The 14286-nt window shown below is 50.5% G+C and overlaps 1 protein-coding gene across 1 annotated transcript; it reads right to left on the bottom strand.

Moving 5' to 3' along the window:
• Positions 1-2239: 2239 nt before the first annotated feature.
• Positions 2240-14035, bottom strand: Amun (protein amun). The gene is made up of 4 exons (XM_033475055.2): positions 11708-14035; positions 7602-7698; positions 7201-7516; positions 2240-6813 (listed from the first exon to the last, which is right to left on the bottom strand). Exons 1-4 carry the CDS (start codon positions 11854-11856, stop codon positions 6374-6376), a joined length of 1002 nt encoding a protein of 333 aa, XP_033330946.1. The 5' UTR covers positions 11857-14035; the 3' UTR covers positions 2240-6373.
• Positions 14036-14286: the final 251 nt, after the last annotated feature.

Genomic DNA, 14286 nt, shown 5'->3' with positions numbered 1-14286 from the left:
TCTCTCTCTTTCTCTCTCTCTCTCTCTCTCTGTCCCTCTTTCTTCTTCTCCCAGCTTCTCTCTGTCATTCTCGGTGCTCGCTGACCTCTTTATCTAGCCGCGTTTCTCTGTCTCTTTTCGCTTCTCTGTCCGTCGATGTGTACACACTCATCACCTTCCCTCTCGCTCCGCTTGCCGGTGGTTCTTCGTCTCGCGAACACCGTGCTCGGAATTCCCTTTCCAGCACCCCCGCCCGCTTATACCCCCCTTCTTCACCTCTTTCTGCACCTCCTGCACCTCCTCCTCGGCACTATCCGTGTTCGTCCGTATGTACACACGGCTACGTACACTCGTGAACTCTCCTCGTGATGCAAGAGAGTGAAAGTGAGAGAGAATACTGGCCGAGAGAGAGAAAGAGAGAAATAGAGAGAGAGAGAGAAAAGGTGGGAGGATGGTTTAAATGGGTGAACGCATATCGCCTCGAAGGTCGTGCCAGAGCCGACTGGGTCACTGGAACGACTGCGATGACCCCGCGCCGCGTCCCTTTGCATCCAGTTCTCCTTCTGGTTTACCGAATTTGGTATCAGTCCCTCGATTTTTCTTCTCTCCGAATCTCTCCACTCCGATCCTATCCTGTACTCTCTCTCTCTCTCTCTCTCTCTCTCTCTCTCTCTCTCTCTCTCTCTCTCTCTCTCTCCCTCTCTCTCTCTCTCGAATCCCGATAGTCCCCGATCCTGCGACACGCAGAGATCTGGTAGCCCCTCGAAAAAAGAAGAGGTGGATCGGATCGCCGGCGGATTCTCCAAAAGCTCGACCCGTTCTCGGGGAAGATGATTAGCAGCCGGTACCGACCAAGATTCCACTGGTCGAGCAGCATTCCCCACGGAGGAAAGTTTCTCTCTTCTCGGCGAGGCTCGCGTTCCTGGCAACGATCCACAAGACAAGACCCAGCTTCTTTCCTTAATTTTAGACACGTCTCGCCGCGAACGCGCACGACCAGTTGCTTCTTCCCACGAAAACCAATAACGCGCGTTCCTAAGCCCGCTTTATTTCTATCCTCGACGACGAAACGATCCTCGATCGATTCGAGTCGAAGAGAACTCTGTGCTCGCTTCGCAGAGCTGTTCAGAGAAAGTCGAGGAGATCGGAGAGATTGCTTTCACTTTCCCAACCGGGCATCAAGGTGCCACGCAAACGCGTTTCTCGGACGGACCTTTGAAATCCTGTTCCCGAAACTGCAGGGGCGGTTCTTCGGTAATTACCCTGACTCGCGATCTTCGTCTATCCGCTCGGATGCACGTCGAGTGGACGTGGAACGTCGAACACTTTCGCCGGTCCGTTTGATCGGGGCCGTTCCGCATCCAATTAACCGGTCAATTAGCCGCCAAATCGTGATCGGTCCGATCGACTCGTTACAGTCGAATCGGCCGGAACGCTGCCGACCGTTCTCGCTTAAACGCGATACATAATTGCTCCTTTTAGGTCCGATTAATTTCGAATCGATTGACGGCTTGTTTCGGCCGCGTGCCACGCCGCATAGTTCGTTGCGGGTCCGGTTAATGGTTCGCGTAATTGCAGCAGCACGCGGTACCATTAACCCTGAAACCGTGAACGCTTTGTTCGATCCCCTTTTCCGCGATCGCGTCCGGTAACCGTGTTTCCGACTTTTGGCGAATGCTTGGAAAAGCAATCTCCGCTTCGGACATGGGCGGCGGTCGATTCTTTCACCGATTCCACGCGACCCGGTAAATAACGTTTTCGTTCGTTCCCCGGATTCAACGAGATCCCAACGCGATCAAGGTTAGCCAGTCGAATCCCTCGAGTAGCGGAGGAGCGACCGATAAAGAGCAAGATCTCGACAAGAAGGAACGGCGAAGGAACCGCGTGCGAGGCTACGACGGATTATCGACGCAATCTCGACGGAGCGTTCGACGGAGAAACGATTAATCGGCCCAGTGAATTTTAACGCGTGTTAAAAATTAACAGAAGGCGAATGTGTAAGGGGGATCATCGATCCGTTGCGCCTCGAACGCAGCGCTCTTCCTCGCTCCGTCGAATCGCATCGCGTTGGTCCCGTTCCCGTTACCGTGAAGATGCTCCGCTATAAAAATATAACGATGTTTTGACGTCGCGATCGTCAACGAGGACGTAAACACGGCGTGGGCGGGTTCCATTTTTCCCTCGACCGAGTTCGCGGTTGTTCTATCGCGGTGTTCCCGCTGGACGCGCCCGTACGGCAGGGGCATAACAGCACAGGGCGTAACGTTTTCAAATAATTTATTTAACCTCGTACTTCGCAATGACATCACGTTACTTTACAATTATTCCAAGTGTTACACGTCGCTATTCGAAATTAGGAGAAACGAAAACTGTTCGGTCGCTGCAGCGCTCTATACAAAGTTGGAGAGAATGGGGGCACCGAGGGCTAGGTCTGAGTCAGGTGCGCTACGATCAAAAGGAATCCGGGAAATGTGCATATCGGTAGGATATGTGTCTCTGTGTGGTATGTCTGTCTGTGTGGAAGGATCCGATTGAAAGCCGCGTGGTCGCGACCCATGTCGAAAATCAAGGCGAAATCGCGTGTGCGATCGCGACTCCCTTGGGTGACAACGCGAAACGCGCGATAATGGTGGGAATCGGATCACCGCGAAACGGACGATAAGGAGAGGCAGCCCATCCTGCGATCGCTTCTTAGTTACGGTAAAATGGCAGTAATAAAGGCGGTCCCGATCGATCGCCGATCGTTTAAACGGATTCTGGACCTAACACGCGAACGTCTCTCAATTAGAAACACCCCCGTTTCCGTTCACAGCGGACGTCCTCCGTGGGTCCCAGGAGCCGTGGAAACCACAAGCGTCTCCGATCTGCTTACACCCTAGGAATGGATCGCGGTTTTACGCGAATGTTGCGGTACCACGCTCGAGAATCTCCGCCTCGCCTAGAGAACCAAGAACGAAAAACACGTTTCCAGAGAAGTAGAGAAAGAGGGAGAGAGAAAGAGGCAAATGTAGAGAGCCGGCGCATAAAAAAGAGTCTCGTCTCAATCGCACAGATAAACATTCTCTTCTTATTTTTGTAATCGATGCAGACTTTTGCCGATGTTGTCTATCTGGCGAATTAAAAGAGAAAAAAAAAAGATTGTCATAATTGAAAAACAAATGTAAGAATACTTGTACGTACGAGTGTGAGAACTTGGAATGTATTTGAATGTAATGCGCGAAGAACAATTTGCTTCTTTGCCGGACATCGGATAAAATTGCGAGAAAAAGAACGATTGCGCTGCGCTTGAGTCCGTTATGTTTATAAGACGATTAAAAACTATACTCTCTCGCTGTGATTGGTAGTAGTACTAATAGTAATAATAACAATGGTGTAATAATAATAATAATAGCAATAATAATAATAATAATAATAATAATAATAATAATAATAATAATAGTAATAATAATATTAATAGTCGTAATGATCCCCGTCGTAGCTCGCAAGCGCGCGTTGATTGATTTTTGGACAAGCTGCTAAGTTTATTCTCTATTCGTTATATCGTTCGCAGAATAAACGTAGTCCGTTCATCGATCATCATGATATCGTAGTGGTCGCTGTTGTAATTCTGGAAACGTGGGATCTTCAACGCCCTTCCGTGAATTAGCACATGACTGATGTATATGCATATACGTATGTGTAAATATGTATATATGTATATATATATATATACATATATATATTTGTTTATTTATTTCTATATCATCCTTTGCTAACGAAACGGTGTTGAATAAATTAGACGTTAAATAAATAGAACTGTTCGCTACAGTTTTTATTGAGTAGATTGATCATCAACGCCGGCTGCGTCTCCATTTATACTCTTTCTCCTCTTGTCTTCGACTTCCTCTTGCCCTTCTGTATTTCTCCGCTGGTTCGTTTCCGTATTTTATAAAGGAGAGGGATGCAACGACACACTGACAATTGATGCACCGGAAGTACTCAAGTCTCCTCTGTGTCCCGGCTCTCTCCGTTTTGAATTCTCTTTCGTGCAGGCGAAAGAAGCGCGACCGCGTGTCAAATGATAATAGGATTCGGTACTAAAGGGCAGCCCCTCGACCGCTCAGTGTTCTAAATTACAAATATATATTTATATTTATATAATATGTATATTTATAAAATTTGAATGAACGTTTTTTTTCGATCAAGTTATAGTGGTTTTTCTTTTCCTCCTTGTAATTTCCTTTATCTCTCGCTCTCTCTCGTTTTTTCACACGCTCACGTTCTCTCGTTCCCATGTTCGGGCCACACACAACCTATTATGCACTCTCTCGCATTTTCACTTTCACTCTCTTGCTGTCTATCTTTTTCCGTGTTTTGTAGTCGGTCGCAAACTCTTCGCGTTAAATAGCTCCGTATAGTCGTATAGTATGTATGTATAGCGTACTCGTTCGGATCGCTTGGTTCGTTCTTTTTATCTCGATCATCATCGAGATATCGTCGTTATTGGTATTCCATCTCGTCGATCGTAAGCTCTTTTTTTCTCTGTTTCGTGTTCGCTCGAACGATCGACGATAACTGTTTAATTAATTGCAAAAATACTAGTTAAATTCCCGTACACGAAAACCTCGACACGACGATGCTGATGGTGATATCGTGTCTCGCGTGTGGATGAGGTGCTTCCGTATCTCAATTGTTTATTTATATATATGTATGTGTATATATATATATATATATATATATATATATATATATGTATATATATGTATGTATGTATGCATATATATGTATATACATATATACGTGGTGTGTTGAGTATGTGTGTGTATAGTGTGTAGTTTTCCAGGTCTGTCGCCACTTGCACTCGTTCTCTCGTTCTTGGTGGATTCAAAAAAGCGTTACTTTTATTTCCTTCTAAAGTTTCTTTTACTTACAAGGTATTTGGTTTTGCTTTATGCATCGCTCCGACATGCAGATTCGTTTAGGTATATAAATTATGGTAATGATTCTGTATTATAATTATAATAATTATTAATATTAATATTATCATTGTGTGTTCGGTGTACCGCCCCGTTAATTCTCTTGCTGGTCACGGAATCAGTTGCTCGATCTTTCTTTCTCTAACACCTAATTTTACGGTCTTCGCTTTCTTCTCTTCAGAACGCATCACTATCTCTCTCTTTCTTTCTTTCACACACACACACACGCACGCACGCGCGCACGCGCACGCATATACACACACACGTTAGCGCTCTCTCTTTCTTCCTTTCTTTCTTTCTCTACGTCTTCCTCATACACGCATTCGCGCAAACAATACACACATAGAACGCACTACGCTCATATATATACGCTATATACGTGTATACCCAAAAAAGCGTGTCAACGTGTGTTTTCGACCTATTCGAATCGCGTTCGTAATTCATCGGCAGCCTTGAACACGCGGTACAAATCATGGTACAAAGGAATGATATTATCGTTCTCGTCGATAAAAGGCTACGGTCGTTTCACTACCGAGCGACGTGAAAGCTGGGAAAGGACGATGTTGAGGGGGAGGAGGAGAGGCTGGGAAACGAATCCGCTGAAAAAGGCAGCATCGAGATCGCCTCGTTCGGACAAGCCAAGAACAGAGGATAATATCCGCGGCAGAATACCAGAAAAAACAGGAAAAGCTCCACGGCCTCTCGAGTGTTTTCCTCCGCCGATTCGTGAACAAACGAAACACCGATGTTCCGTCAATGGGAATCGTCGAGAGAAAGCGAAGTAAACTATGGGCTAAAGAAAAAGGCGAGTCCGCGTGCGTGATCTTCGAGACGTTGGTCCGAGAGCTTTACCTCTTTTCTTTCTGCCCCCGATCGACAGGGGAAGCCTCGCGATCGATCTAAAAACCGGCAAGGTGCCTTCGCGTGTAACAGTCCATCGTGTGTACGAGAATGCTCTATTTTACACAAGAATCTCAAGAAGAAGATTGTACGAAGGTGTTTGGCAAGGAGACAGAAGTGCATGGGTGACGAACGTGAAGCGTGAGAATCATATAAAAATAAAACGGGGAACGGATTAAGAAGAGGAACTCGAGAAATATCGTCGGTGATGCGAGAAGGGGAGATGAGGAGAGATGAAACAAACGATGAGTTTTCATGGGAAAGGAAGAAAGAGGATGAGTGTGTATACATGAGAAAGGCAAAGAGAGAGAGAGGGGGGGGGGAAGAATGAAAGAGAAAGAGAGAGCTGAAGCGAAGGAGAATCATCGAGAAACGATCGTGATGGTGCGATGGTAGCTACAAGGTCTACTATCCTTGACCCTGATCGGTGACCCTGGCGGATTTTAGAAGCGCCTCGCTGCGATCAGCGTTAGATTGGCGGCCGACACGAGGGTGCTGACGTTGTTGCTCGCATTGGTGGCTCCCTGGCTGGTGGTGGGTCACTTCTTGCTCTTCTTGCTGGGCGGTTCCTGCGCGTCTTGCGAGTCCTCGGTGTCCTCGCTGTCGGTCGGTCGCGGCGTATTGTTACTGTCCTCGTTGTCGTTCGTGGCGAGGGAATCGTTCGTGTCTTCGCTGGCGACTGCCACTGTGATCGGAGTCGCCGGTTTATCCATCGAGTCCTCGGTGAAGGAGGTAGTCGTGCTGTTCTCGTCGATGGCCGCCGGATCAATACTGCCTGGCTCCTTGCCGTTCACCGCCACTTCCTGATTACTGTCATCCGACGGTTCTGTTGCCTCGCCGTTGCTCGGCGGATGGGAGTTCCCGTTCTCCGTCGAGCCTGGAATCCCGTCGAGGAGCTCCGGCTTCAGCTCGGACGCAACGTAGTGTGTCCACAGCGCTAGTTCCACCCTGTGCGGACTCCATGGCTTCCCGTTCGTCGCTGCAACCGAGCAATTCATATCCAACAGTTATGATATCCTGCTGTGCAGTTACCTTGCTCTCTCGACCCTCGATCGCGAAACACTCTCTTCGATTCCTCCGATTTCTCAATCAATTACGAATACCAAAGCGAAATTTAACTTTTATCGATCACCTACTCCGTAAATCTTACAGCAACCGACGAATGTGGGGTCTACTTTGATCACTCTGCGTACTCTCCAGTCTAAGACTGATCAAATAACGAAAGAAAGAAAAAGCTAACAAGTTAGAATTAAACATCGTCAAGCTAAACGAACATCTTTATATCGTGTCGTAGAATCAACATAAAAATGGATCAGAACGTAGACACTGCATTCGCCAGAGTTGATCCCAATGGAAGGACACTCACTTTGTTTGTTCAGCCTCTCCACGGTGTTTTGAATGTGCTGAACAAAGTTGAGGTACTCCTTGGTAGTGTAATCGATGCCCTCGATTTCCGGTATTGCCATCAGGCATTCGTCCGCCATGAACGGCGCGTTCTCCGGCGACGCCGCCGCCAGCAGGGCCGACGCCATCGTGGTGCCTACGCCTTTCAAATTCGAGAGAGCCGTGATCGCCTGTTCGAGATTCGGAAGCTTTTTGAACGCCTTCTTCGTCTCTGCCATGACTGCGCGAGGCGTGTTCACTTTGATCAAGTAGGACACTTGGGGGTAGAATTTGCCACGCTGGAAAGAAGGTGCAATCGTCTCGTGAACGACTTGATCTCGATCTTGGTTCCTGAACAATGAAACGGAATCCCGATATACTCACTATCTGCTTCCACTTCATCGTTTGCACCAGCTCCTCGTGATTGAGATGGGCGTCCTTGCCGCGGGACTTGATCTTCTTTGGAAGCTCATTTTGGTACCTGCAAGCAGAAAGAGAACGTCGATGCTTAATTCGCGAAATTGGCGAGGAAAGAGAGAAACGGTTCTCCGAACGAACTCTCGAAACGGCTTGGCACCGCGTGCTTCGACGAACAGTGATGTCACCGATTATTCATCGGCGCTACTCGGAACCGATCAGCAATCGTTCCAGAGGATTTAAAGAGCCAACTTGCTCTAACGCAGAGCAAAAGACCGTCCGATCGAGTTTAAGTGTCCCACACATTTTCAAGAATCTGGTTTCCGTGTCCGAGAGAGAACACCCGATATTCAGGCAGCGCTTCCCCTTTCTTTTTTTCTCTTGGCCTTTCTTTGTCCCTATTATTCGGGTCATCGACACGGGACAAGTTTTCTCTCCGCCGTTGTTCTCCGGAGTGCACGGGTTGCAGGCTGCAGTCGTGCACGGGAGCGAGACGGACAAGGAGAGGAGAGAAGAACGAAGAGAGAGAGGGGGGGCGAGAGAGACGGAAACAGAGAAACACGGCTCTCTCCGCGTGGTTTTATTGTGGGTAAGTGTTTTCGGAGGTCGCCCCGATCAGCTGTACGGCCGAAGAGCTAAACTTAGTTACGGATAGTTTGTATTTCATTCACAATAATACGACACTTGGACACGTGTTCCCTTGAATGACGAGCAGTCGCGTGCGTGCTCCTGTTCATGCTATCGCTCGCGCGCGCGTTCTTATTCCCGCACCCTGTCTTTGGAAGAGGAGGCCACGCTAACTCGTACAAATCGACTATCGCGGCGGCACGTTGCTCAACACAATTACGAACCCGCGTTCCGCGATCTTTCCGATCAATGGACTGCGAGCGGACACAGGCTGATCGACGATAAATTCCGAAGCGCGTGCTTCGGCGAAGGAGACTATGTATCTTGAAATATTTCATGCTTAAAATTCGTGAGCCAGTCCGCCTGGAGCATGAACTCCTGGGCAGCCTTTATCCGTCGCGATAGAGATGCCACCGCTGGGCGGAGAGATAAGCTCGCGATAGATCTTTCGTACTTGACGAAATAAAACTTTCCAGGGTCGATTTGGAAGCCAATACCCCATCATGCCCGTTCCGAATCGCGAGCACGAGAAGATTGTCCCGAGCCAGTTGTTGGGCTTGCTCTCGAGCAACCACGAAATCTTTTGAGGCCGAACGCTCGCGCAACCGTTCCGAGGGGCGCTCGTGATTCGTGACACACCGCTTCACTCTGCTCCAAGCAACGCAATGCAACGCAATGCAACACGCGGCGCAACGCAACGCGACGCAAAAACAACCTTGACACAATCGCCGCGCGCCTCAGCTCGAGGCTTCACAGCACGAGGATTGTGTCTCGCGCGAACTCGACGAGGCTTGTTTTTCCACGACGCTTTTCGCCGCGCCTTTGTCGGCCGCTTTTTCTAGTTCCGCAAGTTTCCAAAGAGCTCACCGCGTTTTGCAAACTGCCGCGCGCGCGCGTTCTTTTCTCTCGTTTCGATAAAACACGAGACGAGAGTCGCAGTTTTCTCTCCCTTTGGAAACAAGCTCTCCAAAACCCGTGGGACACCGGACGACGGTCGCCGCGGTTTACGATTTCCTGTTTTCGCGGGACGAGGAAGCCTTGAATTCGGCGCGGTCGCAGAAGCGTAACGCGGTCTCGGGATTTATCGTTATCGAGGACGCGTACCGCGGAGGATACTCTCAAACTCGAAATTGTTTCGACGTTTTTTCCAGCGGCGAGCCTACCAGCTCGTTTAACAGGCTATTGGCTGACGTTCGACGTTTACGAGACGCGCTGGTTCGTTGCGAGGCGAAAAAAAACTGCGAGAGCATCGTCGACCACGGGAAACACGTGGCGTTGCACAACCAGCCGTTACAGCATCGGGAAAATAAACCGAGGAAAGAGCGATCGTAAAGTACCTCGACGCGGTCGCGTAAAAACCAAAAAACTTGGTCGCGAGAATTGTGCACGGCGCTTTATTGTTAGGAGACCTCGGTCGCGATTCTTCTATAAGACAAACGCACAGATCGATGCTTTCCGAACGCTTATACAATTTTTGTGGTGTTTAATGCTTTATGCGACAATGAAAAACCGTAACTACGCGGGGTCGCAAGGTGAATGTTCGTTTTCTCTTTATTCGTCGCGATAATAAAAATCCTATAAGCACGCCAACGCTGAGGTTTTTTTAAAGTAACATCACCTGCGTTATGGGATGTAGTATCCGGAAATTAGAATGCGCAACGCGATGAATTTCTGGGTTCCAGTGAATGATATCCGGGCTCGTTCGAAACGAACGAACAATTGAACGGTAAAGCACGACCGGCTGGGGAATAGATTCCATTATCATTGTCCGATTCCGGTTCGTCGTCGAGGAAGAAAGAATAAAAAGCCTCGACGCGATATTCGACGAGACTCGAATCTGCCTTTAATTAATTGAGGCAGACACGGTGCGGTGCGGCGCGACGCGAGACGACGCGACGCCGGAGGAATTGAAGCTCGCGCGCCGTGGTGTCTCGCCGCTGGAACCATCCCCGTTCCAGGTACGATTTCAGGCTTGAATCTCAAAGTTTAACAGGTTCCGGCCAAATCGGATTCCCCTTAGTAAATTTTCTACTTACAGATCCCCGTGACTCGGGCTCGCTGAACGCGAGATTTACGCGCGCCAGGGATTTAACTCGCCAGAAACCCTTCCCCCATCTTCTTAACGGCCCGTTTTTCGTTGCGACGTACCCTGCCCGGTTCCGCGATTTCTAGAGACGTTTTACGTATAGTTTATCGACTGGCGGATATTTCGAAGTCGAGCAAATATCGCACGCTATCTGCGACGATAACGATAGAGCCGAGCTACCGGGACGGATCGATCGGCCCAGCCGAAGAATACTTTCATTTTCGATGAAACCAATCACGCTCGAAATCGGAAATGGAGCTAAGGAACGCTAGAGAAAGAGGTTTTTCTGTTTCCTGTGTCCGGAAACCGGCGGTTATTTATTTTTGCGAGAAACGGGGTTGCCGACGAATCGGGTCGCGTGTCGAAAAAGGGATCGCGAAAACAAGAGTGGAGAAAGGTTTGTCGATGGTGTTCGAGGAAACCGAGTAGACGAGCGTCGCCGTGAAAGCGACGCCGGCGAGTCGCCTCTTTCACTGGCATCGTTGCCAGCGCGACCGACGCGGCCGAATCTGCCCCGCTATCGACCTAAAGCCGTTCGAAAAATCCAACAAAAAATCTTTCGTCTCTCTCCGGATCGAAATATTGACATTCGAAGGGCTCCGCCGAGAGTAAATCCAACGACTCGTGCGAGCATCGAAAATCGAGAAGCGAAACACGTAACGGCAACGTTGGGTCTTCCTCGATGAGCTGGCAGAAAATTAGTACGACTAAGCCGATAGAATCGGTTCGGGCAACGAGTTGGGCAAAAACTTTTCGGGATCGCGACGTGGAGCGAAAATTCGAAAGGGAAGTAGAAACGTTGGAGGGGGTGGTAATCGAATCAGGGCTAGACGACACGTGACGAGTAAAGAGGGATTGCGTATGTATCTCTCGATTCGAAATGATCACAGTGTAGCGATCGTCGCCGATCGCGACATCGGGGAGGGTAAATATGCTATCTGGAATCGTGGCTGGTTTCGCGAGGGGGCCAAACGGGAACATGGAACGGAAAGGAAAGGTAAAGAAGGGAAAAGAAAGGAAAGGAACGGTCCGCTTACACTGGTATAGAGGGAGAGAGAGAGAGATAGAGAGAGAGAGAAGCATAGACTACGGGACAAGCAAGCATAGGGAGGTAGGCAGCCACGGGACGGGGCAGCCACACACGTATGCATGTATGTGCAGACTAGCTGGTACGCGTACCGCGTACGCATACGCATACGCGAGGTAGACGGGCATGCGGTGGTACGCGGTGGCAACTGGCGCGCCACGGGTTCATTGTCCCGTGTGGTGCCCGTGGTGGAAGCCCCTCGTTGAAAAGGAGGGCCCGAGTGTCGGGCGTAATGTGTCCACGGTATAGAACTGAAGCTTTCGAACGACTTACCAGTTGTCCAACTTGATCAGCTCCTCGGGTTTTTTCGTCTTGCGATCCGCCTTCAGTCTGAGCGCCTGCGGATAAAGCTTGAGGACGTGTTCGAACTGATTCGCGGTACCCTCCGCGAAGAAAGTCGCTGTGTCTTTCACGGAAGCCATTGTGATAACTGAGCTTCTCGGAACGGCCGTTGGGGCGCAGCAGCAGCGCCTCCGCACGTTATGCCCGTCTCCGTCGCTCGTTCGTCGCGTGCTCCGTCTCGCTCCCTCCTACCCTTGCTGATCTTCTATCCTCTACGAAGCCGCGTATCTCGGACTCCGACGGTTTCTTTCCTTTCCTCTCCGAGTGTGTCCCTCCTTCTCTTTTCCTCTCCTCACCGCACCTCACACACGGTTCGCCGCTGTTCCGATGTGTGCTGTGTGTGTTGTCCTCGCTCACCGTCGGTGCACGCTCCCTCTCTCGCGATCCGATGGTGCACCCCTCTCCGCGCGTGCCTCGGGAGAGGACCGACCACGCGAGAAATCCTATTTTACCCTCTGCCTCGTTCGAATTCTCTCGGTTTCACCGGCGGCGGTGATACGCGACACACGCGTGGGACGCGTTCACGATCGGTCTGCACACACGCAGTGTCTCGAACGCGTGTCCGGATCAAAGAGATTCAGCGAGACGCGACGAGTAGTTTCGCACTGGCACCACCGTTTTCTCTCTGTCCGATCAACGTTCTTCTTCCTTTCGCTCGTTTTTCGATTTCTACGTAAAGGTATCTCCTTCGTGCTCCCAAGAACGACGTCACCGAAACGATATTTACCGGTGTATCCGCGTGAAATCGAACACGCCGTGACAATGTTTACGCGGGTACGAGAAGCTCTGTTCAGCTACGAGGTCTCGTGCGTACACTCTCGTAAGGGAAAATCACCGTAGTTACACGCCGAGAACTCGCCTTCGGACCTCGTTCGACTGTCCCGGGTGGGGAGCGCGACTCGACGTCGCCAATAGGGAGCAGCACCACTCGGCGTGTATTGCTCTCTCGCTCTTTCTCTCGCTCGCTCTTCCTTCCTCGTTGACGGTTCCCCCTCGTTGACGCGATCGTTCTCTTTCTCTTTCCGTCTCTGTTTCTCTTCCGCCACGTCCTTCCACCTCTTTTCACCACCCTTATTATTCGTACCGAAAATTTCGACGGTTGTGTGCGGACGGACACACACGGGAATCGACGTTACGAAAATAAGGTTATCGACGACGACGACACGGTGATACTTTTATATTATTGTCGTTCAAGCGGTTCGGCGTTCTGAGCTCATATAGGCTCGTCGGAAAGGAGAACGCTCAAGATACGGGAGCCGGGAACACTCGGAACCTCCTTTCTCTCTCTCTGTTTCTCTTTCCCTCGGTCTCCCGAGAACTCGAGACCGCTGTGTTTCCCTCGGCGCCAGATCCTTCCTCTCTCCTTTTCTCCCTCGGTCCGACGAGAGAGGCTCTCGTACGAATGAGAATGCGAATGCGTGCGGATTCCCCGCCGGATGTCCGCGAAGCAAAGACGGTCTTCCCCCACCGCTCGGCTCTCGTACACGCACGTCGCACGTCGCACGTATGCACCGACGATTTACCGAATCAACTCTCTCGGAATACACACGGTTCTCGCGTGCTTCGATCGGCCGCAACGAGACTGTACGCGCGCGTTCCGCAGGGTACGTGCGTTGCTCTCTCGCCCTTTCTCGCTCTATTTACTCGTCAACGTCTCCGATCCTCTCGTCTGCCAGAACACGGTATACCGACGGATTCCATGTAACCGTTCTCAACGTTCTTGTCTCCCGACGATCTCCACTACGGCGGCAAGAGTCCACGCTCGAACGTCGGTAAACTCCCGCCGACGGTTTCATCGACGATGCTCTCGGCAACCACGAGAACACGACGAGGACAACGCGATGCACAAATCGCGTCGAGTCGCGTCGCCTCGCGTACAGTCTTTTTCCTTCGCGAGAAACGGCCTCGGTTACGCTCTATCGCACGTCCGCCTCCGTACGAATCACCGCGTTCGATGGCTGTGTACACGCTCGCCTCGCTCGCCTGTCTCTGCACGTATCTCGTCTCTCTTTCTCTCTCCCTCTCTCCGTCTCTCGCAGTCTCGACCGTCTATTTCGAAGCGCGGATGTGCGAGTGCGAGCCTAGTCGAGTCGAGTCGAATGCGCGCGCGCTCGCTCGCGACCGAGCGAAAGAGCGGGCAGAACGAAGCTCGAAGCCTTCCCTCGAAAAACGGGAACACCAGAGACCGGAGTAGTGCTCGCTTAGCCAGAGACCACGTATAGTCAATCGTTCGCTCTTCTCTGTATGCTGACTATAGTGAAACGGACGACCGACTGAGGGCAGCGCCTTCGCTGCCTTCTGGCTCGTTCTCTTCCCTCTGTGCCCCTCGGGACACTATCACCGCAAAGCGCCGACCCTATCTCCCCACCGCCGCCCTCTTTGCTCCCACTCGCTCTACCCCCTCTCTATCGGCCAATAACTCGCTCTTCGTCTATCTCGTATAAATTCGCCCCCTTGGCCCCGCGAGTTTGTCCTTCTTCATCCGATACAAACAAACGAAGGAAGAAACG

Source organism: Megalopta genalis, chromosome 12 (assembly GCF_051020955.1).
Source record: "Megalopta genalis isolate 19385.01 chromosome 12, iyMegGena1_principal, whole genome shotgun sequence".
Taxonomy (NCBI): Eukaryota; Metazoa; Arthropoda; class Insecta; order Hymenoptera; family Halictidae; genus Megalopta; species Megalopta genalis.
This window is presented reverse-complemented; position numbering and strand designations above follow the sequence as displayed.

Coding starts and splice junctions, on each gene's coding strand:
- Amun (XM_033475055.2), bottom strand. CDS start 11,856: ATGGCTTCCGTGAAAGACACAGCGACTTTCTTCGCGGAGGGTACCGCG. Junction 7,517..7,601: donor CGATGAAGTGGAAGCAGATA/GTGAGTATATCG, acceptor CCTTCTTTCCAG/CGTGGCAAATTCTACCCCCA. Junction 6,814..7,200: donor GGAGAGGCTGAACAAACAAA/GTGAGTGTCCTT, acceptor GCTCGGTTGCAG/CGACGAACGGGAAGCCATGG.